This window comes from Diabrotica undecimpunctata, chromosome 6, assembly GCF_040954645.1.
Source record: "Diabrotica undecimpunctata isolate CICGRU chromosome 6, icDiaUnde3, whole genome shotgun sequence".
Classification (NCBI taxonomy): Eukaryota; Metazoa; Arthropoda; class Insecta; order Coleoptera; family Chrysomelidae; genus Diabrotica; species Diabrotica undecimpunctata.
Window position 1 is genome coordinate 1,086,341 of NC_092808.1, and position 26,781 is coordinate 1,113,121.

The following is a 26,781-nucleotide window of genomic DNA, read 5'->3' on the forward strand; positions in this document are numbered from 1 at the left end:
GTTAGGCATCCTGGGATAATCTTAATAATGGTGTTACAGTTCAGTGTCCGCCAATATTATTTGTACATGCTACAATTTTCAAAATACGTCACAAGTATTGTAAATGTTTTGCCTAACCTTAATAATAAATTTTTAGATCTAGTTTTCAGTACTCAGAGGGATGCAGTTGTGTCAATTTCAACTGATATTCTATTGAATATTTAGCAACATCATTCAGCTTATACTATATTGTTATATGCAGCCAATTTAAATTTGTTTCTTAAATATGATGTCTTCTATCATGGTTTAAAAAAATGTAATTATCAAGTTTTAAATGAATATTTAGCCTCAATTCCTTGGAACAAGGTATTAGATGAATCAGTTATTAATTGCTGCATAGAAAAACTTTTTACCATATTTTATATGATGTAACCAATATGTTTGTTCGTATCAAACGGTTTAAATCATTAAACTTTCCAGTTTGGTTTTCGCGAGAATGAATTGAGCTTGTCATACAGAAAAAACTAGCTCACAGGAATTTTAAAGCATCAGGCACCTCATATGAGAAATTTTTGGTGTTAAGGGAAAGATGTAAATCATTACAAGCAGTATGTTATAAGAACTATTTAGAGAATATTCAAGCAAATCTTTCAAGTAATCCCCACTCTTTTTGGATGTATGTTAGTGCTACACGTGGGTCTAGTGCTTATCCTAATGTAATGTCTAATAAAGGAGGGGATGTAATAGCTCAGATTGGTGATGAAATAGTCAATCTATTTGTCAGTTATTTTTCAGGTACATATAATGATAGTGAGTATGATTTACCTAATTTTAAATTGGACTAAGTGTGGATTTCCAGATTCTGAAATTTAGTCTGACTGATGTTTCGAGGGGATTATGAGTTTAAAAACTACATATTCTTCAGGGCCTGATGGTATACCTGCAGCACTTATTAAGAATTAAATTTTTCCAATTGTAAACCTTGACAACAAATTTTCAATTTATCATTGTCATCATCTGTATTTCCACAATATTGGAAAAATAGTTTTCTTACACCCATCTATAAATCTGGCAATCGCGAGTGTGCTAACAAGTTGTAACGAAATATTTTGCCTACCACACGAGGCATTAATACAAGGGGTAGAAAATTGGGGGAAGAAACTAGTGGGGGTGGAGAAGGGTAAGCAAAATAATCGAAACATATGCGAACGGCACTCAGGTTTTGGTAGGAGAGCTGGGGTCGTGGATAAGTAAAAGACAAGGGGGTTGGATTGGGGCAACTACAAAAAAATTAAATAAAGGGGTACTTATACAAATCTCTTGGGACAAACAAAACAGAAAGAAACAATGAACACCTCTAATAATTTATAAAGAGCGCCACTTCAAGGTGCCTAATTATAACCATTACAACAGCTAGTTGTAACTAGGGAAATAATTATCTGAAATGCAAAACCTATCTTTTTCAAATAAAACTCAAAAAAGGGTTAGTTAAAAAGGAATAAACAAAATGTTAAAAAACAAAATTTAACATTTATTGTGTCTTACCACAAACAGTTGCAAAACATAGAGAACACAAGAATGTTCAAAAAAGACAATACAAAAATATTACCACAATAGTCACAAAATACAAAGAACTTACATGTCATCTACTGATTTACAAACTCAGGAGATGCTACAAGAACTTACAAAATAGCATGGAGGTTAACCTTTTTTTAAAAATAAAACAAATAAAATCAAAATAATAATAAAACGAGCTGTCATAAGTTAACAATAAATTTAAAAAAAAACTGAACACACAAATTGACAGCTAAAGTCAAACTCTAAAATCTTACAATTTAAAAAAAAATTTAAATTGTTACGAAAGCAATTATTTCTCTAAAAAATGTCTGTCTTTACTTGAAAATTAAACACAGAAAAAGTTACCTGAACCTCACTAAGCCTTATTCTGCATGTCTGGGGTCGGGAACTGGAAACATGCTGGAACTATACTGGGGGCAGATCCGGGATGACGATCAGGGATAAGAAGAGGAAGAGAAGGGGAAGGGAGGAAGCCAGCACCGGCTGGATCACAACCTTGAAAACCCGTCTCCTTCAAAGACTGGAACAGGCACAGCACAATGGTAACATGAGGCCATCTTCAAAAACTATCGTAAAACTGCTACTATCACTTCATGCTACATTTCCATGAAAAGGGACCAAAAACAAGAAAACACAAATTCGACGGTGAATTTGTGGATCCATGATCCATACTTGTGATCCACACAGCGAACCAAGTAAGAATTAATCTACACCTGCACCTACGGCGACCCAAGTACGAATGACGAATTTAAAAATTCGTTCATATAAGTTGAAAATAAACAAACACTTGACAGGAATTAAAACGCAGAAGATTCCATTTCTACGACGTACCAAAATTATAAGGCGACTTCGAATAAAACATTAAAAGAAAATGCTGAGAAAGTATACATCTTTAAAATAATAAACAACTCTAAAATGATTTATATCACTTTTCGACGCTAAGAAAGAATTGAAAACATTTGGGTTCAACACGTACGATAGGAACAAAATTACATCAAAAACATTCTTAGATCTCTCAAACATATATGAGGGTCCCTCAATATATCACATATACGAGGGGACTTCAATATAAAATGCTACAAAGTATAGAGGTATAACTATTCAATCAGCAATCCCAAAACTTCTAGATAAATTGGTATCGATAAATCTCACCTGGGTTTGCAGAAACATAATTATTGATGAACAACATGGATTTTATAAGGTGAAGTCAACTGTAACAAACCTTGTCAATTACCAACAATACTTGTTCGGTGCATTTGAGAATAAAATTCAGGTCTACAGCATTTACACTGATTTCTCAAAGGCATTTGGCCAGGTTAATCATAATCTTTTGGTCCATGCATCTGGCTTTGACCCCATTGTTAATTGGTTAATTTTTGACCCCATTGTTAATTGGAATTAAAGTTTTCTGATGGGACGTACACAGCAAGTTCGTATTAACAATTATATTTAAAAATAATTCCATTGTTGTTCTGATGTACCACAAGGGTCTCATTGTGGTCCCTTGTTTTTTAACTTGTTCATTAACGATATTGCTAAGACTATCAAAAACTCGCACTTCCTGCTATTTGCTGATAAAAGTTATTTTGTTGTATACATGATAAATAGGATAAAGATCTCTTGCAAGATGATATAAATAATATATATTTATGGTCAAAACAAAATGGTTTAAGCTTAAATCCAACTAAATGTTCTTGTATTTCATTTGGTCGTTAAATAATCTAATAGCTAATAGATATGTTCTTAATGATGTTCTCTTGGATTCAGTTACTGAGATAAGAGATTTGGGTGTATTATTGGATTGTGCATTGACATTTAAAAGTCATTTTCTTAAAATTAAGGAAACAGGATTTCGTAATCTTGGTTTTATTTATCGTAACAGTCATGATCTCTCACCTATTGTATTCAAATTATTGTATTGCTCTCTGGTACGCTCAGATCTTGAATACTGCTCTGTTGTTTGGCCCCCATTTCATCAAGTCTACATTAATGGATTGGAGAGCGTTCAGAGGAAGTTTCTAAGATCTTTAGCTTTTAAAGCACATATTAATATAAGAAATACTGAAAATTATTTCATAGATTATTCTATAATAATGTCTCAATTTAACTTTGCTGCATTGAAGAACCGCAGGTTAAGAGCTGATATGTTATTTTTGTTTAAAATACTAAACAACATTATTAATTGTCCCCCGCTATCAGCCAATGTACACTTAAATACAATACATAGAAAGGAAAAGACAGTTAAGATTTGATTTCACGTACAGGGCGCCTGTGCATCCGCTTATACGTATTTCGGCCTAATAGGCCTCTTCAGAACGGCTTTCATTCATTCGAAAATTAGTTTACGGATTACAATACATAGAACTCGACACACTGCACTCTTTTATATTCCTTTTCATAGAACTGATTATGCTCGTCATTTTCCCTTGTCGAGAATGCTCAGCTCTTGCAATGAGCTCCTATTGGATCCATTCTGTCCAAACATTAATGTTTTAAAAGGCAACAAGAATCTAATTATTAATCTAGATATGTGATATTTTTTTAACTTTTGTGATTTGATATACTGTTTTAATGCACAAATTTTTACTGTTTAATTATTTCTTTGTTACTGTTTTGATGTTTATTGTACATGATCTTTACTTTTTACTATTTGCTGTATTTTATTGTAAATGGTTCTACCGTTAAAATAAATAAATAAATAAAATAAAATGATTGATGTAAGGCATTAATGTGCCTTGAACTACAAACAAAGTTTTTTAATATTGTTCTGAAGCTATTTTCTTATGGCGTTGTAAAGTAATTACTACTTAAATGGGAATAAGCCACAATTACAGGCTAAAGTAAGTTTATTGACGTTTCAATTTCCACTTCGAAAATCGTTTTCAAAATAGAAATTAAACAAATTTTGTTTTTTGTTACTTCAAGTGACATCAATTGTCTTATGTAGACTTAAAAAAGGTCAATAACAACGTACTTCACCAAAATCAGTGAACAGCTTAAAAATATATATCAAAATTGAGATTATATGTTAAAAATCAACATTAAAAGAATCTTTTTCTAATAAATTAGTATTATTTACCATATACAGTTCTTAATGTAAATCCGAGCAAGCAATTTTTTAAAGATTTTTTAAAATTTTCATTTTATCTCAAAACGTTTTCATATTACGGATAAAATATGATGTCCACTTTAAATATAAAATTATACTGGCTCCGAAATAAGCCGAAAGCCTTTGATCTCGACATTCTTTACAAAATAAATGACTAAAAATGGCTAAAAAGCAAAATAAGCTCAGCTCAGACCGAGCCGTAATTTTACAAGCCCTGAAAGTTCTCAGAAAATCGGAAATTTAAGTATATTTCGGCTTCCCGTTCTTAATGGCGGTTTTAATTATTTCATAGTGGGATTATTCTTTTATGCGAGCTAGGAACGGATTAAGAGCAAAGTATTTATTAAATATAAAGTAAGTATTGATGCAAATGATCAGTGGGCAAAAGTTCCTGCAAGTAAATTCGCTAGAAGGAGATATTAAACAAGGGTGTACTAAGTTTATCAAGTATTAGGAGAAATGGCGGGATAATTAACAATATGAGACGTTTTATGTTGTTAAAATATAAAACCGTCTAATATTGTTTTTTAACAACATATATAATAGCGGTAAAATCCCGGAGAACTGGCTACAGTCAACATTTATTACAATCCCGAAGAAACCAAATGCCCAGATCTGTGATGACTACCGGCTTATAAGCTTGATCGATCATGTCACTAATAAAGCGCTCACTAAGATCATTCATAGAAGAATATATGATAAATCTGAGTCAAATATCGATAGATCGCAGTTTGGTTTTCGGAAAGCACTTGGAACTAGAGAAGCAGTTTTCGCTCTCCAGGTGCTTATACAGCGGTGTAGAGACGTTGATAAGGGCGTGTATTTGTGCTTTGTGGATTTTAGAAAAGCATTTAACAATGTCCATCATGAACAATTGATGGATATTCTGCGAAAGACAGGTATTGACGACAAGAACATTCGAATTGTGGCAAACCTATACTGGGGTCTCAAACAGCAAGAGCAAAAATTGGCAACGAACTCACTGGAAGGGTGCATATCAAAAGAGGTGTCCGTCAGGGGTGTATCTTATCCCTACTCCTATTCAATATTTTTTCCGAGGAAATATTTAACAAATGTATGGAAATTGCAAATGAAGGCATAAAAATAAACGGCGAGTTAACGAACAATATAAGATACGCCGACGACACGGTCATCCTTGCCAGTACCATAGACGAATTGCAACAGGTAATGAAAAAAGTTTATTCAGTTAGTCAGGAATACGGCCTGAGCCTCAACTTCAAAAAGACAAAGTGTATGCTGATAAGCAAAAAGCAACAACCTGCTCGACAATTACGGATAAGTAACATACTAATTGACCACGTAGAATCGTATGTGTATCTTGACACCAACGTAAATGCAAAATGGGAACAGGCCACAGAAATTAAAGCGAGAATAGAACGAGCTAGAACAGCATTTAACAATATGAAAAAGCTCCTCATAAGCAAGGATTTGTCTCTTCCCCTAAAACTACGTCTAGTTAAATGTTACATTTTTCCGATCTTACTATATGGTATGGAGGCCTGGACGCTGACAGAGACGCTCACGAGAAAACTAGAAGCCTTCGAAACGTGGGTGTACCGACGCATTCTTCGTATATCCTGGATCGAACATGTCACCAACATAGAGGTACTTCAAAGAATGGTAAAAGAGAAAGAAAGCTCAAGAAGACACTCGTGGCTCCAAAATCTGCGGAAATGATTTGGGCTCACATTGGTCGAACTATTCAGAAGCGCTGCAAACAAGATCAGAATTGCCATGTTGATAGCCAACGTTCGCAACGGACAGGTCAAATGGAGAAGAAGAAGAAGACGGTTTTATCTTAAAATGGATGGTACGAATTATACAAAAGCTGGGATACAACTATTTTGTAATATGAAAATTTAAAATTTGATGTTTGTAACGCTTTATGGAGAGTCACTTTGCTTTTTAAATATAGTATTCTGTATATTGTACTTTTATTGAAATCTCCATAGAGAGGACAAAAAGAATGTTAGAAACAGCAGAGATGAAAACACTTGGAAAAATTGATGGTAAGACACCATGGGACAGAGCTATAAGTACAGATATACGACGTAGATGCAGGGTGGAGAACATCAAGAACTGGGTAAGAAATAGAAGAGTAGAATGGAACGATCATATAAGCCGGATGACAGAGTAGTAAAGACGGCAAGAGACGATTCTCCAATAAGAAGACGATCACGAAAACGATGGAACGACAACTTACTGCAGGCACATTGAAAAACAGACAGAGTCATATCTACATAAAAAGAAGAACTTGGCAGAAAATGGACACTAGGGGAAGGAACTTGATAAAAACGATAAATGAAAATTCTAATATCTCAGTAATATCCAGTAATACCCAACAGGAGTAAATTTCCTTCAGCTACACACCGTCAATGTTTTGCGCCCCTATTTAACATTTTTCACACGGCAAATTAAATTGATCCGATGGAGCTGTGTTTAGTTTCTTCAACTTTAAAATAACTTTGAGCTGAACATAATACGGTCGCGAACGACGAAAAGGGGGAGTTGGGAGTAGGAGGTGAAAAGGACCTCGTCTTTAAAGGGCAACGAAGGAAAACGTCGTCTTTTGACGTATCGTCGTATCACGTCAAGTACGCCAGGAATTTTAATAAAAATTCATGAGTTGCAGCTTCAGATATATACTCTGAAACATAAGCGTAGATTTTCGGGACGAAATCGTTTATAAAAGATGAAAAATAATTATATACTCTTAAGAGGTTAAACTGATATAAAATATAAGTTTAATTAAGAATGCAATAAATTTGACGTTACATAAAAACTTATGTTGCAAAAAAAGTACAAGTACGATGAGGTCCGGGCATATAAAGAACTTTCTGGCTCTATAATATTGAGAAGTTGTTTTCGCTATCTATTAAAAGTACTAATACATATCTAACATTTTTGGTCATAAACATCTCAGCTATATTTCTTGTTTAAAACATTGTTTTCTACGGTGTACAAATTCTTGGTAAATTGATGTTTTCCATTTTTCCCACCTACGAGAGAGGTTTTAGGGGAAAGCCCTAAAGCCTTAGAAGTGACAAACCTTTTTGTATGTTTTTGGCAGTTCCAAAATTCACAAACTCAGCAATATTTAACTTGTTCGTATGCTTTTTAGAGTATCAGTGGGATTTTCGTCACTGACGACTGGACTAGCTGGCCTATTATTAAATATAATGTGTTTCGATTAAAAAGCTTTCAAATAAAAAATAAAATAAAAAAAAAGTTTCAATTACTACTTAATGGTCAAAACTAAAGTACAGTCGGATTTTCGCATTATTCTGTTATCTTCAAATAAATTTCTTAGTCTTTTTTTAATTAAAACGTAATCAATCGTTGTCGCCCTGGAGACGTCCTTGTTGTTTTGTGAATATTTTTATGTGGAAGTATATTTTTTCATTATTCACTATTACTTATATGCTTTATACCATAAATACTCATAATATATTCATTTTTAGATGTCATTTTTAACCCCGAGCTGATGCTACTCAACGTCCAAAGTATTAGTGTTGAAAAAGCTTGTGAAATTACTTTAGATATTAAAAACTTTAAGAATATAAATATAATTTGTTTTACAGAATTATGGGAGACGATTCATTCGGTAAAATATGTTTACCTTGAAGGTTATAACCTAGCAAGTAACTACATTGTGACAATTCGTGTATATCCGTGACAATTTCAACAGAGGTGGAGGCGTAGGGATATGGGTTAGAAGTGAAATTAAATTAAACAAAATCAACGTTAAAGAGTTTGCAAACTTTTGTAAATTTTCACTTGCTCGTTGAATTCTACTTCTTAGTAGTGCTTTGTAGACTTGTTGTAAATGGACATCTTCGTAACGTTTGTCTAGTCGAGTGAACAAGGTCTGTTAACATTTTCTTGGCCCTTAGGAATCGATCTTATTATATCCGCAGCATCACCTCGTAAAGCAGCAGTCAAGAAAACAGCCTTTTCTTGCTCTTTCCAATAATTGGCTGTAGCAATAGCTTCAAATTGTCTAAGGTAACTGGACCAAGAATACTTCCCATCAAATGGTGGAAATTTGAATCTCATATGATGTGTAGATTTGTCTCTAGGTGATTCCTCTTTCACTACAGGATCTAAAATTACTGCGTTAACTGGTGGCAGCACTTTTGTATTGGTTATCATGCTCTCTAACTGTTTGGTCTTTTCTTCTACCTTATCGAATGTTATAAAAACTTCTTCAAATTTCTCATTGTTCTGACTACATACTTCTTTAATTATTTGAGAGAAGTCTCGTCGAATCTTCTAGAAACATTTTCAAATTTCTCGTCGAATCTTCTAGAAACATCTTCTAATCCTTCATCATTTTTTCTAGAAGTTTCTTTAATAATTTGAGAATTTTCTTCAATATTTGTTAAAACTGCTTCTTCTGCTAATTGAAAATGGAATGTATCTGGGTCATCTCTATTTTTTATTGAGAAGATCCTTCAGTCATTCTTGCAGGATATTTTTGGACCCGCTGCTGTCTTCATATCGCTCTTCTAGTTGTTTACGTAACTATTTTACTGATAGTTCTGCAAGCCGCATCTTTGGTCAGGAATACACGTACTTTTACACTACTAAAGGTTCATTCTTACAAAGATCACTACCGAACTACGCGGACTTTTCCGAAGAACAATACTTTACAAAAGTTCCAAAGTCTTTTTCAAAAGTCACTGCTGAAATTATATATATATATATATATATATATATATATATATATATATATATATATATATATATATATATATATATATATATATATATATTCGGTTTTTTATAACGTCTTACGACGTTGTCCGACTCCCAAACGCCACTGTATTCTGTCTTGAGTTAGGTTTTCGTCCAGATTTCGAGCGCTAATCGCTTTCCTAACTCCCAGGTTCCAGCTCTGTGGTGGTCTTCCTCGTTTCCTCTTCTCTGGGGGTTGCCACATCATCGTTTTTTTAGGCAATCTTTCGTCCCCCATTCGGCTCACATGCCCATACCATATGAGCTGTTTTCTCTTAATATCCTCAACTATAGTGCCCTCTATACCCATTTGTTGTTTTATCACTTCATTCCGTATTCTGTCGGCTCTTGATATTCTCATCGATCTTCTGATGGCATCCATTTCCGTGGCTTCGACCTTTTTTCTTATATTTTTCGGTTATTCTCCATGTCTCAGCTCCATAAAGTAGGCTAGTTTTAACCATTGTCTCATAGATGTTCCATTTTCTTTTCTTTGGTATTTCTTTACTCCATAGAATTCCATTCAAACATGCTATAGCTCTTCGTGCTTGTACAATTCGATGTTCTATTTCTCGTTCGTCTTTTCCACTACGGTCGAAGATGACGCCCAGGTATTTATATTCGTTGCATGGATTTATTTTTTGATTGTCATCAATATCGAGTTGTTCTGCTTCAGCTCCAATTGAGAGGTATTTTGTTTTTTCTAAATTGATATTTAATCCCCATTTCTGGTATTCTTCAATTAGTTTTCTAAGCATGTATTCCATGTCATCTTTGTCATTTGAGATCACCACCTGATCATCTGCAAACTGTAAAGTATATATATAATCCTGATCGTTCAATTGTATACCCATTCCTTTGACTTTCCTTTTCCATTGTTTCAGAGCTGCAGAGATATAAATCTTAAATAGAGTCGGAGAGATACAACATCCTTGTCTGAGACCCTTAGTAACTGCAAATTTTTCAGCTAAGAGGTTTCCGAATTTCATTTGGGAGTTTGAACCATAATATAGATCTTTGAGAGCACTAACCAATGTTTGATGTATGTTTGATGTGCCCAGGAGTTCCCATAGTTTATTTAGCGGGACTGTGTCATATGCCTTCTCAAGATCTACAAAAGTCATATGTAACTCTCTATTTGTCACAATTTTCTTTTCTATAATTTGTTTAAGACAGAAGATGTTATCTGTACATGAACGACCTGCTCTAAATCCTCCTTGTTCTTCGTCTTCAGACGATTGATAATCTTCCCGTAGTATTCGTCCGTATAGTCGACTCATTGAACTTGTGACCGATATCCCTCTATAGTTTTTACAATTTCTCCTGTCACCTTTTTTATATATTGGGGTCATTGAAATGAAATTATTTTTAAATAAATAAATTACCTCACACCGTAACACTACTGTAGCGTTTTACTAATAAACGAGCGGGTCTAATTTATATAAATATATTCACTTATAAGCTTATACTATAATAATATATTATCAACTAACTAAACTAATATCAGCACAGCTTATATATACAAGTTATTATGCACTAGAATAATCTGGAATAGTCCAACTTTATTCTGACATCTGACGATCTGACAGCCGGTCAATACATCAGGAACATTCTCGAACACACATCAACGTCTCGATAGATGCAACCGTTATCTGGGGTACGTCGAAATAAGCTTGTTCGTTACAGTATTTTATCAGATTCAAGCTTACTGGTTGATAAACGCTATGCCTATTATCGTACTAATCATAGTAAAATAGCCATAGGTGAGCTAGTGGCTGTAAGTGATGCCTCTACCCTAGTGAGTTTAATATTGATACTAGATATTCAAATTCTCATGTTAACAAACTGCAAAATGTCCTTTCTTCTTTTAATGTAAACTTAATAATGTGTCAGATCATCGAACTGTATAGATTGAGTTTGATTTTGGAACAAGTAAGTCAAGTGTATTCTATCAAAAAAGATATTTTAATGACATAACTATAAATAAAATTATAAATGACATCTCCAGAGAGCACTGGAATCAAATATATGATATTTTAAATACAAATATTGCTTTCAATATTTTTTAAAATATTTTTATGTATTATTTTGACATAAACTTCCCTATTATAAATAAAAAGTCTAAACCAAAGATGAAACAATGTAGGTTCTTCGGTGCATAGACTGCCAGTATTTGTCAGTGTTTGTGTTATTTCTGTCTCATAGTTCTGTTTGATATCTTGTTGTCTCAATTTTTTTATATCTGTTTGTTCTGTTGTTTATTCCTGTTTGTCCCTTCTGTTTCTCTAAATTATGCATTTACATTTTATCTGTACTAGGAGTTGATCAGAACCGCAACAGGCTCCTCTTAGACTCTTCATTTTGTAGCTCGTTGCCTGCCCTTTTGTCTATCAAGACATGTTCAATCTGGTTAGCGGTTGTTTTACCAGGTATAATCCATGTCGCTTTCTGTACATTCTGTCTTTTAATATTAATTTTTTCCATAAGATTTATATATACTTTAGCTCTCCAGGCCTAGAAGGTCCGAATCTTGGTTTAATATTCTTTGCCATTCTTTTTTGTATTCTGCTTTACCCTTCCAATTTAGGATTTTAAGTTATTCTGTCCCTTTCAACCTCCTTCTTTCACCTGGCTTTCGGCCCACCTTTCTTCTTTTTTTCTTCTATTCCTCCCGTTAGTATTCTTTTAGGTAGTCTCGTATTTGCTATCATTTGGATATGTCTCAACCATTTCAGACTTTGTAATTTTATATCCCTACGATATTCAGTTATCCATAGATCTTCTCTAGTGATATATTTGGTCTTGTTATCGACATCCCAGTCCATAGCTTTCCTCCAAATATTTTCCTAGGGACTTTCCTCTCCGACACTTTGAGCATGACTTGTTCTGGTTTGTTCATCGTCCATGTTTCACTGGCAGTTAATACTACAGGTCTTACCATTCTCATTATATACAGGCTATATTCTCATTATAGCCTTTCATGATATGTTTTTACTTCTGAATAAGTTATTTAAAGCAAAGATACAATGATTATCAGCCATAATTCTCATTTGAATTTCTTTTTTTATATTTGGTTTCCCGGTAAATGTCGCTTCTAAGTATTGAAATTTTTCTACTTCTTCGAATTTATATATCTTATGTGATTATTTTCAGATATTGTCTTTGTATTTGTTCTTGTTCTGTCCATTCCATATATTTCTTTTTAATTCTTGTTTACTTCTGGCTATCAGTACTATGTCATCAGCTGATGCTAGGTATTGGTATTTTCTTTGATACAAGTCATATTCTGTTAATTCCGTGTTTGATGACAATTTCAAGAAGGATGAGCCACAATTATGATAATGGGTTCCCTTGTTGCACCCCTTCACTGACTTTAAACTTACCTGTTTGTTTTCCATTTATTTTAGCGTTATTCTCTGTTTTTCTGAGTGTCACTTTTATTATTCTTACTAATTTTTTACCAATTCCCATTTCACGTAGGGCCTTGTATATTTATTTCCATTTACTCTGTCAAAAGCTTGTTTACAATAGATGAATAGGACCACTGTAGATTTCCCGTATTCGTAACTTTCCGCTTGTATTTCATGCAGCAAGAAAATTTGATCTACTGTGCTGCGCCCTCTTCTGAATCCACATTTAAATTATTGTATGTAATTATCTGAATTATTGTCTATTAAAAACTGAATCCCTTTTAAATCTAAAGTCGATACAACTATGGCGAAAACGTCAAGAAATTCTCTACTGATGCCTCGGTGATATGTATCATTCTTTGTCTTATTGCGTGTGTGTCTTTACGTGTGTTATATGTTACAGTATATTAGTTTCATTTTATTTGTTGATCCTTTCGTGATGCAGAAAATGTCTGAATAACCTTATAAAGTAAAAAGAACCGCCTCGCGAGTAACAGGAATAAAATAAGAATTCCAAGTCTGCATGCAACGTTATTGTGGAAAATTTCTGAAAAGAATACAAATCATTTGTTCGTATGTCTGTGAGAATTTCTTGAAGTTACTCAATACAAATTTGTAAAACTATCATGAAAAATGAGCTTCGGAGTTAGACAAAACGTGTATTTACAGAATTTTCTTTGTAAATTAGTGTGTTTAAGACATGTTATGTCTGCAAAAAAGTTAGAGCTATAAAGGAATAATCTTTAAAAGGGTTGTTTATACCCTCATCATATTTTATAGTGTATTTTTATGTATGAGAGAGTAATAAAACAATAAATTATGTATGCAAATCCCTAAACTGTTGATACGGGTGACTCAATGAAAAACAGATATTTGTCAACAAGTTTACAGAAGTATATAGGAAAACAATTTTAAATTGAGTATGACCACCAGGTATAAAGGTTGGAGCAGAATAGAATACAATAGTTGTGAGGGTTACTAATCCCTAAATAAGGTTGCCAGTGTCGGAGTGATGGAGGTTAACAGGTACTAATGAATTTGCAAGAAATGTAAGATGTTTATTTTATTGGTTATATATAACCAATAAAAGTTTAATAAGTACCTACCTATTTGCAAAATAAAGTTTAATTCTTTAGATAAAATAAAACGTTTTATTTTATCTATTTGCAAAATAAAGTTTAATTCTTTGCCTATTTGCAAAATAAAGTTTAATTCTTTAGATAAAATAAAACGTTTTATTTTATCTGAAATGAGTGCATTCCACGAAGTAAGGGTTTCAACAATCAAACATTTAATTCTTTAATTCCAGGAATCTACGACAGTAATTGACTAGATAATTACCTTCTAAACTTATTCCACAGAAAATGTGATAGTGGGTTTTTCCATTTTGTATATAGGAAGGTCCAAGTGGCGTATTAAAAATTCTTAACAGTTCACTAAAAGTAGGTACTTCAGTTGTAAGGTGCAGTTTATTGTGTATACTAGTGTTATGGAAAATTTGGAAGTGCCGTGTAAACGCCGAAAAATTGGTCCTCTAACAGTTAATGAAAAAACATTAATATTTAATTGTTTTAAATCATTTACAGACAAACGTTTATGTGAAAGTGTTAATGAGACCGTTGAGTTAGTTAGCAGTACACTTGGTGTTGGGAAATCTACGATTTACAGAGTTATTAAAGAAGAGAAATGTGGTAGTTTTCAAATGCCACGTAATGCTCCAGGGAAACCAAAATTTCAAATAGAATATCATTTTAAAGAAGGACTTCGACGGAAAGGGCATGAATTCTTCTTTAGACAAGAATTTCCAACATTGAATAAAGTTCTTGCCTCAGTTCGAGATGATAAGGATTACCCAGAAATGAGTCGAAGTACGTTATGGAAACTTTTAAAAGAAATAGGCTTCCGCTGGAAAAAGAATCCCAGAAAGTCTATTTTATTAGAAAGAAGCGATATTGTCATATGGAGAAGACATTTTCTAAGAACCATAAAGGAAATGAGAAACCAAAAAAGAAAAATATTTTATCTTGATGAAACATGGGTCAACGAGGGTCATACACCAAATAAATTTTGGCAGGATGAAACTGTTACAAGTCAAAGGCACGCTTTTGTAAATAACTTATCTACTGGTTTAAACCCACCATCAGGAAAGGGACGCAGGCTGATAATAGTACACATTGGCAGTTCAGACGGTTTTGTTGAAGGTGGTTTATTAACTTTTGAATCAACTCGTACCGGTGACTACCATGAAGACATGAACGCTGATGTCTTTCAAGAATGGTTCGAACAAATGATAGATCTTCTTCCTAAGAACTGTGTAATAGTAATGGATAATGCAAGTTATCACTCCAGACTTATAGAAGGACTGCCCACAACCAAGTGGTTAAAAAAAGACTTGCAGAATTGGCTGAGTTCAAAAAATATTACGTACCATCCCGGATCTATAAGAAAGGAACTTTATTCGTTGTGTGCCCTTCATAAAGAAAAATTTAAAAAATACGAAATTGATGAAATTGCCAAAAATTGTGGAATGACAGTACTTAGATCCCCACCATATAATTGTGAATTAAACCCGATTGAACTGGTATGGGCACAGATAAAGAGTGAAGTTTCAAGAAAAAATACCACTTTTAAAATTCATGATGTTAAACAGTTGTTTTTGGAGGCCGTAAATAATGTAAAACCTGAAAACTGGGAAAAGGCAGTAAATCACACTATTAAAGAAGAGGAAAAAATTCTTCTTACCAACTGCTTTGTTTCATTTCATATTCTTCTATAGGTGTCTCGGGATTCCAGTGTATTTTGTCAATTAAATGCTCTGCCAAAGCACAACACAGTTTTTTTATTCTAAAATCACTCTTGTGGAAAATAATACGATTTGATAAATTTCTCCCGGCTTTACAAACATACACAGCTTCACACTAAGTACAAATAATGCTATGTACTACATTTGTTTTATCTAATTTATCTGTAGGATGTTTAGTTTTAGAATATAAAGACGAAATAATTTTGACGTTTTTGTTGCTATTTTTATATTGTCAATAAGCTTTTGGATGATGTGAGTAATAGCTTATAAATTTTTTGCTACAAATGGATTTTCTGAACCATCTAGTTTTTAACACATTATTTGTGATTTTTACTGTCAAAGCCATCTTTTAGGAAAAAACTTTTTATAATGTGCCTACTTTCAACATGACTCAAAAGGTTAATAAATTGTTTGATTTTTAATATTTTAATAAATAGATTCAACAAATATACATAATTCTATGGTACATTCTTACCTGGTGTCCAAATGCCAAAGCATTATCTTGCTGAAAATATTGATCAGAACAGAATCCTGAAACTCATCAATACAAAGATGGACAAAGTGTCTGGAGAATCTGGGAGTTATCACATTTCCACCACCAGTAGGGGGACACATGGCACACATAAACTAAAAAAGAAGAAAACCTAATAAATAAAGAAGAAAATACAGGCATATCTCGCAAGAGGAAGTGTTGAGAACTTTTTCAGTACAACTTATCCGATTTTGGACTACTTTTAACATAAAATATATTCTTAAGTTGAGAAGAAATGGGCAAAATAAATTTTTGTGTGAAAATTGGCAAAATAGGTAAAAATATATATGATCTTTACAAAAATGTATCGATAAAATTATTCAACACAATTTATTTGCTATTGAAGGAGTTCAAGACTTAATAGTAAAACTATTATTATGTATTTAAAACTCTAGCAAAGTAGATAAAATATTTTAATGGGTTTCTATGAACGTTTACATTTACGTTTACAATTCGATCCAGACTTTCTTTATTTGCTTTTCTCGCTCCGTACAAGATCCGAGTACAATAAAAATGATTTCTCTCTCAGACATAGACGTATTTGGGTGTTAATACTGGATAAGTGAGCAATAAAAGAAGAGGGAAATTTAAGAACTATTTATTACTGAAAATAAATATAAAGTACATATAATTCCAAAAAACTGGCAAAAATATTTTAGTTAATTATTTAATGAAGGCTTTGACAACCGGGTCTGATTATAATTACAGCCAAAGAGAATCATAATGACGATATAAAAAACTCTTATTCGATTTTTGTCAACTTACCTGTATATCAATTAGTCTCATGGGTACAATATCTTTGAGATCGTACCAGATCTCATGGTCGAACCATTGCCTCAACAATTCTATGGGTGGTTGAGCTCCATATATTTCTTTTGTCGGCATGTTGACATCATCAACAAATATTACACATTTTTTCAATACGGGTGGACCAAAAACGCCTAAAATATTTAATGGAGAGGCACAAAATAAAATATTTTAAATAGAAGTAATAAAATAATAAACTCTCAAAAGTATTAAGAGCACATTTTTATGACACTGTGCTTAGTAGATAAGTATGCACTTAAGCGCACTTTGACCTTTGACCCTTGATGTCATTTTTTCTGTTTTAATCCTTATTTATATTGAAATTCTAGATTCTATTAACCATTCTAACACCTCTAATCAGGTCTTGGACAGGTCTTAAACAGGTCTTGACCAGCTTTGAATAGGTCTTAAACCTTAAACAGGAAAATCTGTTCCAGGCCTATTCAAAGCTGTTTAAAATCTGTTTAAGACCTGTTCAAGACCTGTCTGAGACCTGTTCAAGATTTGATTAGCGGCTGTTATAATGGTGACTAAAAGCTCGTACCATTTCACAAGGAATAATAACTAATGAACCCTGAACAGGGAAAAGAAACAATAGAAAAAGCAATGGTAGCAGAAGAAACAATACAGAGAAAAGAATAGCCAAATGTTAGCAACTACTGAAAACGAAACAGAAGAAACTTTCAGAAACTACTCGGATGTCACAAGTGGATTTTGACTTTCTTTTTAACAGTATTGGAGCTAAAGTGAGAAGAAACGATACTGTTTTTAGAAAAGGCATATCTATAGAAGGTCGACTGGCTCTGAGAGACAGGCTGCGAATTGGGTGATTGGATGGAGTTGAGACCGACTTAGAGGTAGGTATTATAAATCACAAGATGCCAATAGTTTGTCAGAAACTCACGATTCTGGAAGCAAGATGACGGCGAATCTCGGAACAGGCCAGAATCCACAGAGGATTGTCGAGTCAAAGAGGATGATGATGATACTTTTCTCCAAAGTTGCATTTGTGTGAAACTTTTCTAGAACCTTGGTAAAGGTATTGCTATTAAAAACAGAGTTTATGTTGCTTACTCAACAAATATTATCGCACACGTCTCTATATTTAAAGAGATGATATACAATCACAGAACAAATGTACTAAATTTACAAAAAATACGTTGCAATAGTTGGAAGAAATTTAATACAATATGGTATATTTCATGAATCGTTCTTACCTTTTCTTCTTTTGTCCAATTTGGACATGATTATATTCTGTGTTTGATTGGCGGTAGTTTGGGCAGAAAAGTTTATAAATAGTGGTATGTAAGTTTTCGAAATTCTCTTCAGAAGAAAGTCCTACAAAAATAGTTTGTTAATTTCCGACTTAATACACCTTTCATATACCTAATAAAATTAGATAAAATTGCATCATTTGCCGTCTATTCTAAACCAGTAGCATTCCTGCCAGTTAACCTATTCGCTTACATTTACTCATGATATCCATTTCAGATTATGCACTGTTTAAGTCTTTATAAAGCAGTTCTATTGTATCCAGGTAATTTTGCCTTAAGAGAGTTGTTTTTCCTTGGATCCAAGCTTTTCTCCGGTCGCTGAACATGCTTGTTAAAAACTAGTTCGGCCAGTTTTGGACCGAAGTATTTTATAGCTGATGCTCTTTTGGCAAGTGCATCAGCTCTTTCACTGCCGAAAATTCCCCAGTGACCTGGAACCCATGTTTTTATCTTGGGTGGTACCAATAGTAATTTTCTTTTCAACAATTTAAAGAATTTGATTTTTTTTGCTACTTCTAGAAAATTTGAAAAACTATTTGTTATTGTACAGCTGGTTCCTAAAAAACTGATACCACTCTTAGTACGATTTGATTATTTTGAAGAGTGTGTTTGATTGGTCTAACATTATATTATATTTATTATGACAGACAAATAATAATTACTATTCAAATGGGAATAAGCCACAATTAAAGGTTAAAGTACGTTTATTGATGTTTCAATTTCCACTTCGGAAATCGTTTTTCGAAGTAGAAATGGACTTGAACCATTTGAAATATCGCCAGTGCCGTCGATCAGGAAAAAATCTACAAATCGTGGTAGAGAATCATCTAAATCAACGGTATTAACTTCTTCACCTTACAAGGAAGCATTAGACCAGCAAAACAGCAAAATGAAATTAAATGTACAAGCAGTAAGTCCACAAGGAAGGTAACTAAGAAAAAAATTAAAAACAAGTCAGAGAGGCGGCATAAAAAGGAAATCGAAAGTTCTTTTGACATCGGTAGTAAGCAGGAATTTCAACCAGCTGATGAAGATATGAATTTGAAAGAGATTCCTGGTGTAACGGATCCGGAAAATACCGATGTAAATTGTATTTTCTGTGACGGAAAATTTTGTGAGGATTATCGAAGTGAAAAATGGATTCAGTGCCTTATGTGCAACTTGTGGGCACTTATAGATTGTTCTGGTGCAGAAAGAGACGAATATGTGTGTGAATATTGTACATAAAAAATTATAAAATAAAATAAAAATATTTTTACTAGTAGCCCATATTTATATCACCTTTTCGTTTCTTACTTAAATGACACCGTAAGTATTTTTATGACATTACAGAAAAAAATACCATACTAGGCAGAAAAACGGACTTGCACAAAAAAGCAAAACAATTCTACATGCCAATTATGTAATTTGAACTTTTTCGATAAAAAAATAGTCAAGATATCAGCAATAAACAAAATGGTAGCCCATATTTGTACCTATCTTCTTCTCTACTATATCCCAGAAATCTTGATTTTGTAGCTGATGGTTTAAAGCAAATATAAGTCTTGATTGCTTCTGTTGTGGTAAAAGAGCTTGGTTTTTTGCTGCAGTTCGGTACCTAAGACGCAATGCTTTAATTGTGCGCCAAGTTGTTTTCTTTCTTCCTGGAAACTTAATTAGATTTCAGGACATAATTCTTGCAGTTTTCGCATCTTCAAAAGGATTCTCTTTTAATCTCTCCAAAAGCATACGATCTTCATGAGCGGTAGAAATTTTTGGTATTCAAGAACCTAGTTTTCTTTCAAGAGTTACTTTTTCTTTCCATCTTTTATTAATATTAAAAACTGTTATTCTGCTTACATTAAAATGGTTCGCTACGGTAGATAGTGACCAACCATCTTTTAAGTTGGTTACAATTCTTGCTTTTAGTTCATTGCTAGCATGTAGAGCCATTTTTTTTGTTGAAGAGAATAAGTTATCTGACAAATCTTAAGGTTTGGCAGTAACAGTGATAGTATGTTAATATTAAGTATTCAAAATACACTGCTCAATTTTCTAAAAAATATGCTTTAAGAGTCGTATCAGTTTTTTTTTAGAAACCAGCTGTACAAACCAATTAAAAATATAGATATTCACTGTCTTAGCCGTTGTGCTAACTTATGGAATATTTCAAGAATTCTTAGAACAAAGCCTTTGTTTTGCCTATTTTTAAATCAAGAAAAAAAAAATGTTGTAAACAATAATTGTAGCATTGTGTTCATTTTATAATCCATCCCCTAAGTTTTACATTACAATATTGTGTATCAGCGTGTTAAATAAAGTTTGTTTTAGAAAATAATGAATCAATTCCATACTTTATGGACACAGTATATAATGATGCAATTCTATGAAAAATCCATGGCTCTTACCGATACCTAATACATTAAAATCGTACTCACTGTGATGTAAACTGATTTCCCCGTGCCCGTCGGCCCGATGATCATCATCGCTTTGTTGTGCTGAACCAACAACTGCATCAAAGCCATATTTCTAATAGTCTCGACCGTTGTCACAATAATTTGATTTACGGGAATGTCCCTCGGGATAGGCGGGGCAGACATCAGCTCGTCCGACCAAAGCTTCCATTTGCCTTTACCCTAGGACGAACACAATAAAAAAAATTTAATATATAACAGAAAGATCGTCAAATGCAAATTACAAAAAAGTTTCATATTTATATGTGAATTTACAGACTTTTATATTCAAGGGAATTGACAATAGTATTTGCGTAAAATCGCTTCTAAGCTTCGTGATAAAAAACTCAACAATACGCCTTAAAAGACAACTCAAAAACATTTAATAGTTTCTCAAGATTTCTCAAGACTTCTCCAAGTGGTAACTATTGTGACATACTACTGTCCTTATTTCTTATTATCTTAGTCGAAGTTTGTAGAAAGGCCTCTGTGAAATTAGGCTTTTATAGCTAGTTTGGATTTTACTGGACGCTGAATGACATCGACATTGTAAAGAAACACCACGAAAATAAACACAAAAACATAAACGCAAATAGGAAAAGGACAAAAATATAATCAGGCTGCATAATCGTTGAAGACGCGAAATGGAAATGGAACCAAAGCACAATAAGTTAGAAAATATTACACACAATATGGCACGAATTTATTTAAAAAACTAATTAATGCACAATCGATAAGATTTTACAACAAGACAAGAATTTAAAGGCTGCTTTCAGAATATGGCATTGCTACTCATCACATATTTATAGACTACAAAGCAACCTACGACTCTGTGAATATAAGAGAAATGTTTAAAGCAATGATAGAGCTAGGAATACCAAACTCTTAAAAAAGTTGAATGTAAAGTACAAATTTAGGGGGAACTGTCTGAAACTTTTAAACAAATAAAAGGTTCCGTCAGGGAGACTCTCTCTCCTGTATACTGTTCAATCTGTCTCTGGAAAAAGTAATACGTATGTAAAAAATCACAACTATTTGTTCAATATATAATAAATCAATGCAAATCCTTGCCTATGCTGATGATATCAATATTATTGGGAGAACGGAAAACGCTGTACCTTTTTATTTGCCTAACTAAAGTATTTGTTTCATTTGTGATTCGTTTATAGTGTTTATATTCCTATTGTGTTTGTTGTGGTCTATAGAAAGACCATTTATAATAGGAAATGACTTCAATGCTCATGACCTTGTCTGGGGCATAGACAGTCACACAGATATAAACGGCAAAATCTTGGCCATAAATCAAAAACGATGGCTCTCTTACTTTCTTTAGAAACTTTTCGAAATCGGCAATAGACCTGACCATTTGTACTCCTAACTTAAGCCATCTGACCACTTGGAAAACATTTTAAGACCTATTTGGTTTAGACCATGTACCTATAAGTGTGGAAATAGAAGATTAGCCAGCTCATATATATAACCCATAATCACAAAGTGGAATTTAAAGACAGCCGGCTACAAATTATATGAACAATGTTCGGGAGATATCTTCTCTCAATCTAAATTCATATGAAAAATTTTTGCACAGTATAAATACAACCCCATTCTACTGCATCTCCAAATTTAAAATAAAAAAGAATCAACTAGCAGAGACAAATACTGGTGGAATTTAGAATTTGAGGAAGCAGTCAGAAGAAGACGGCAAAATTTTTGTATATTCAAAGATAATCCAAACCAAGAAAACCTACTTAAGTTTAAAAAAGAAGAAGATCAAGATCAAAATCAAGAAGATCACTATACAAGCTAAAAGAAAATGCTATAGAGATTATGTCGGGTCCTTATTAAATATGTATGGTCAAAAGTTAATCGACTAATCGACTCAGTATGACTATCCAGAACAAATCCGATTCTTAATCAAACCATTTTCTGACACTGAACTTTACTTTTCTTTGGAGAAAAATTCAAATTCAGCACTAGCTGCTTAATTTTCCTCAAAAATTGCGCTTCTAAATCTATATAATGAAATTCACGCCGCATTAAGATTCCTGACGATTGACACGTTTATATCAATATCGTTTTCTGTTTTTGTTTCTGCATTCGTTTTCCCGATCTTAAAACCAGGAAAATTGTTTATGAATTGAGATTCTTATCATCCAATCGGTTTGGCTTGATGTATATTTAAAACATATGAGAGACTTATTAAAAACCGTCTGGAATTTTGTTTGAACGACCTATTACCAAAAACTCAGTTTGGTTTTAGAAAAGGTAAATCAACACAAGAAAGCCTCAGCCTCTTTTTGATAGGCATTTATAGTTAGAATAGAATAGAATAGAAATATGCTTTATTGTCACTGAAAATTATTGAACAATTTTATGGACAAAGCTAAAAAAAATCAGTCAAAAAGTACAAAAAGTATAAAACAAAAACAAATATAATAAAAAAACAGAACAATAATAATAAGATGGCAGTCTTTAGGCAGTTAGGGAATGTACCTTTTTCAAGGGAATCATTTACTAGCGAGACCATGACCTCCAATACATTATGCGGAAGATTTGAGAAAATTTTAATAGATAATCCATCTGTACTACAGGACGATTTGCTTTTTATACTACGAATTGTTCGAATGAGTTCAGTCTTATCAACTGGTCTTAAAAAGAAGGTATCAGCAATGTTTTTTGAATTAGGGAGATAGGAAACTGGATCTTGTTGTGGCGAAATAGTTGAGGTTATATTTTTACTCACATTAATAAAGTAATCATTTAGATTTTCGGGGTTAGGAAAAGAAAAGGTTTGATTCGCTGCATTGGTTTTATTTCGAAAATCGTTTATTATTGACCAAGTTTCTTTTGAAATATTTTTGGAGCTTGTTAGGCGATTATGAAAGTAGGATTTTTTGGCTACTTTGAGTAGTTTTAGATAGCATTTTCTGTACGTATTTATATAATCAGAGATGGGGATACTGTCATTAAATTTTTTAATATTAGTTAGTTCCTTTACTTATAAGAAAGCAGTTAGTGCTTTGTTTCTAGATATAAGAGGGACTTATGACAATGTTAATCTCCACATTCTATATACTAAAATGTTGGAAATAGGAATACTTGAAATTGTAACATGGAACATCATTATTAACTTGTATATTAATCGATCAGTACACGTTAGATTAAATGGATTTAAAGTGTCAATGCCATAGAATAGTTTTCAATGTAGATACTAACTCTATCTTGTGTAAAGTGAGAACTCAAAACAAATTGATTTACCAGTTGGTTGTTAAAACTAGTACCAATACAACACACATACACACACACACACATTTATTTTCTAATAATAAAGAACATTATCGCTATTTAAGAATAACCCTTTAAGAAACAGCAATCTAGGCTCTAGGATACGAAACAAAGAAGCAAACACCTCCTTACTTACCTCCTTTATAAATCTATAATCAAAACATGTCTCTCCTGCTGGCAAAGAAAATATATACGGTTTGTCGGGCTTATTGATCTCATATGGATATTTAATAGTCTTGATCACTGATTGATTAAAATCTTTCTCTAACAGCGCTCTAAACAAAAAGTTGAATTTTGGTCTACTTTGTAAATCTAAAGTTCCACCTAGGCCCCAAATGCACGAGAAGAAGAATGAACCTTCTATTTGTGCTCTGACGTCCAGATCGGAAACCTGCTCTCGGTATTTTTCGTCGTAGAAGTCGTCCATGAAAGTATCGAAGTAGTACATTACAGCTTGAAGAAGGTTAGTTTCTTGGCAGGGAGTGATTTCCTAAAAATAGAGAAAAAATTTCGTGGTAGATACAGTACAAATATTTTTAATAAACAACCCAAAATTCAGCTTCTTTTTAGATATCTTTATTTCAGTTTAATTACCTTCAGGTCTCCTTTTTTAACCAACCATAAAAGTGGTTTACAAAATCTCATAAATAAATTCAGTATCATCGTCTTGTAGAAATCGGTATTTAAGAATGGAGGCAAAGTATTGAGCCATGACAGCAAAAGCGGTTCCCAGCCTAGAGACGATGGTTCCATATAAATCATACCGCATCTAGAAACCTACAAAACATTTAGAATATAACAAAAATCAAGAGGTATTCTTTATAGTCACCGTTGCAGGAGACGCTACGTCCAAATCCATTGGTTCGTATATTAGGTTTGTCGTATTTGCTAGCTGGATGATTTCTCCAGACATTAGACACAACTTTTTATTGTCGTCCAATACAGTATTCATATTTTCTATCCATACTGCATCTACAGGACCATCAAAAATGAGCCATTTCCTATAAATAAATAAAGAATGCTGACTTTGATTCACTGAAATCGTTTTGTTTTTGTGTTTATTCAATACTAGCTATAGTTATAGCTTATAGCTTTTTTCTCGAAAAAGGGGTTCAAAAAAGCGATAACCATTAAGACACGAAAGCTGCAATACCTGGGGCATGTTATGCGTAATGAAAGATACAACATACTTCAATTAATTATACAGGGGAAAATACAGGGCAGGAGAAGTAAAGGAAGGAGAAGAATCTCATGGTTGCGTAACTTGAGGAAATGGTACGGATGACCGTCAATCGAACTATTCAGAGCGGCAACATCTAAGATCAGAATAGCATGATGATTGCCAACTTCCGTCGCGGAGATGGCACGTTAAGAAGAAGATACAAAAATAAACAACATACCTACAATATTTTTATAGTTTAACAGCTTACCTATCATCTGTGGTAGACATCGCAAATTGTCGAAAACTGACGGCCAGTACACCATCAGACCATTCATGGGATACTGGATCAAACTGGCCATACAGTTGACCCATCGTGATCGATTTCGGATTCATTACAACGTATATAGCTTTGTGTTCATCCATGCCGCCCTAAACAATAAAATGATCGTTAAGTTATTGAAGTCTAATCAGTTATAGTAGTAATCAAATCCAATTAGCTGGAAATCCACTAAATTTAATTTAAAAACTCACTCTTTCCTCGGCCAACGCAAGTGCATCGGCCAGCACCCTGTAGGAAGTTGTTTTTCCCGCAAAGGGCAAGCCAACTATCATCAATCCATGTCTAACAATAATCATCTCGTACAGTTGTTGGACTTTTTGCAGGAAAAACGGCGTGCACTGGATATTCCTTGTTTCGCAGGTGTCTCGACAGGCTTTGTCTAGGATAATGTAGTCTGGTTCTGGTAAAATCACTCCGGGAAACAAGTCTGAGGTGATACCCTACAAGAAACATTTATATTAAAAGAATGTTTACTATAGTTTGATTTTTGTGTTTGTTGTTTGGTTTTGTGTAACAGTGTTTTTATTTCTACTTGCGGTTTTCTAAAAGAGTTTTTAATTGTTTTGTTTTTTATAAATCTCTCTTGTATAAAATTGTGGAAAATAGTGCAATTCTAGAAAACTGAGTAAATTTATAGAAAATGTGTGATACTTTGTGTATCACAGTGTAGAAATTCTAGAAAATACCGGAAAAAATTTTGAAATATTTTGTATAAAATTGAATTAAAATTGTTAAAAATTTTAAAGACTGCAAAAATAGAATAAAATATATGGAAAATGTGTAATAAGCTACACAAAGTTGTGGAAAAGTGTAAAAAATTCTGTAGACTATCGAAAAATAAAGAAAAAAATATATATTTTTGAAATGCAAACTGATTCTCAAAAAGATTACGAAAAGAGGAAATGGCCGTTTATGGGACCGAACGAGTGAAAGGCGATCATTTGTCCATAATTTATCACTATTTGAAGGTCTCACTTTTAAAAAACTAAATAAGTCATGTTTTTGTTTAGAAATTTATAATACAGACTGATTTTTATCATGAGATCCAAAAAAGGCTCGTCCTCAGTAAGCCATGGCAGAAAAAAGTATTACTTAACTTGCTTTATATTGTTCTGAAGCTATTTTCTTGTGGCATTTTAAATTAATTACTATTTAAATGGGAATAAGCCACAATTAAAGGCTAAAATACGTTTATTGACGTTTCAATTTCCACTTCGGAAATCGTTCTCAAAATACAAACATTAGTAAATTAAACAAATTTTGTTTTTGTTACTTAGTGAAAAATTCTTCTAATAATTTAATTTTATCTGAC

At 33.0% G+C, this 26,781-nt stretch overlaps 1 protein-coding gene across 2 annotated transcripts in view; it reads right to left on the reverse strand.

Moving 5' to 3' along the window:
* Window positions 1-26,781, reverse strand: part of Dhc36C (Dynein heavy chain at 36C) — a 122,905-nt gene that overhangs the window by 64,143 nt on the left and 31,981 nt on the right. For both annotated transcript variants that reach the window (XM_072533960.1, XM_072533958.1), the window contains exons 25-33: window positions 25,661-25,909; window positions 25,398-25,558; window positions 24,797-24,968; window positions 24,562-24,744; window positions 24,104-24,457; window positions 20,668-20,865; window positions 18,194-18,314; window positions 16,935-17,110; window positions 16,113-16,264 (exon numbers count right to left, since the gene is read on the reverse strand). In XM_072533960.1, the coding sequence (XP_072390061.1) occupies window positions 16,113-16,264; window positions 16,935-17,110; window positions 18,194-18,314; window positions 20,668-20,865; window positions 24,104-24,457; window positions 24,562-24,744; window positions 24,797-24,968; window positions 25,398-25,558; window positions 25,661-25,909 (1,766 nt within the window). The remainder of the gene's footprint in view (window positions 1-16,112; window positions 16,265-16,934; window positions 17,111-18,193; window positions 18,315-20,667; window positions 20,866-24,103; window positions 24,458-24,561; window positions 24,745-24,796; window positions 24,969-25,397; window positions 25,559-25,660; window positions 25,910-26,781) is intronic.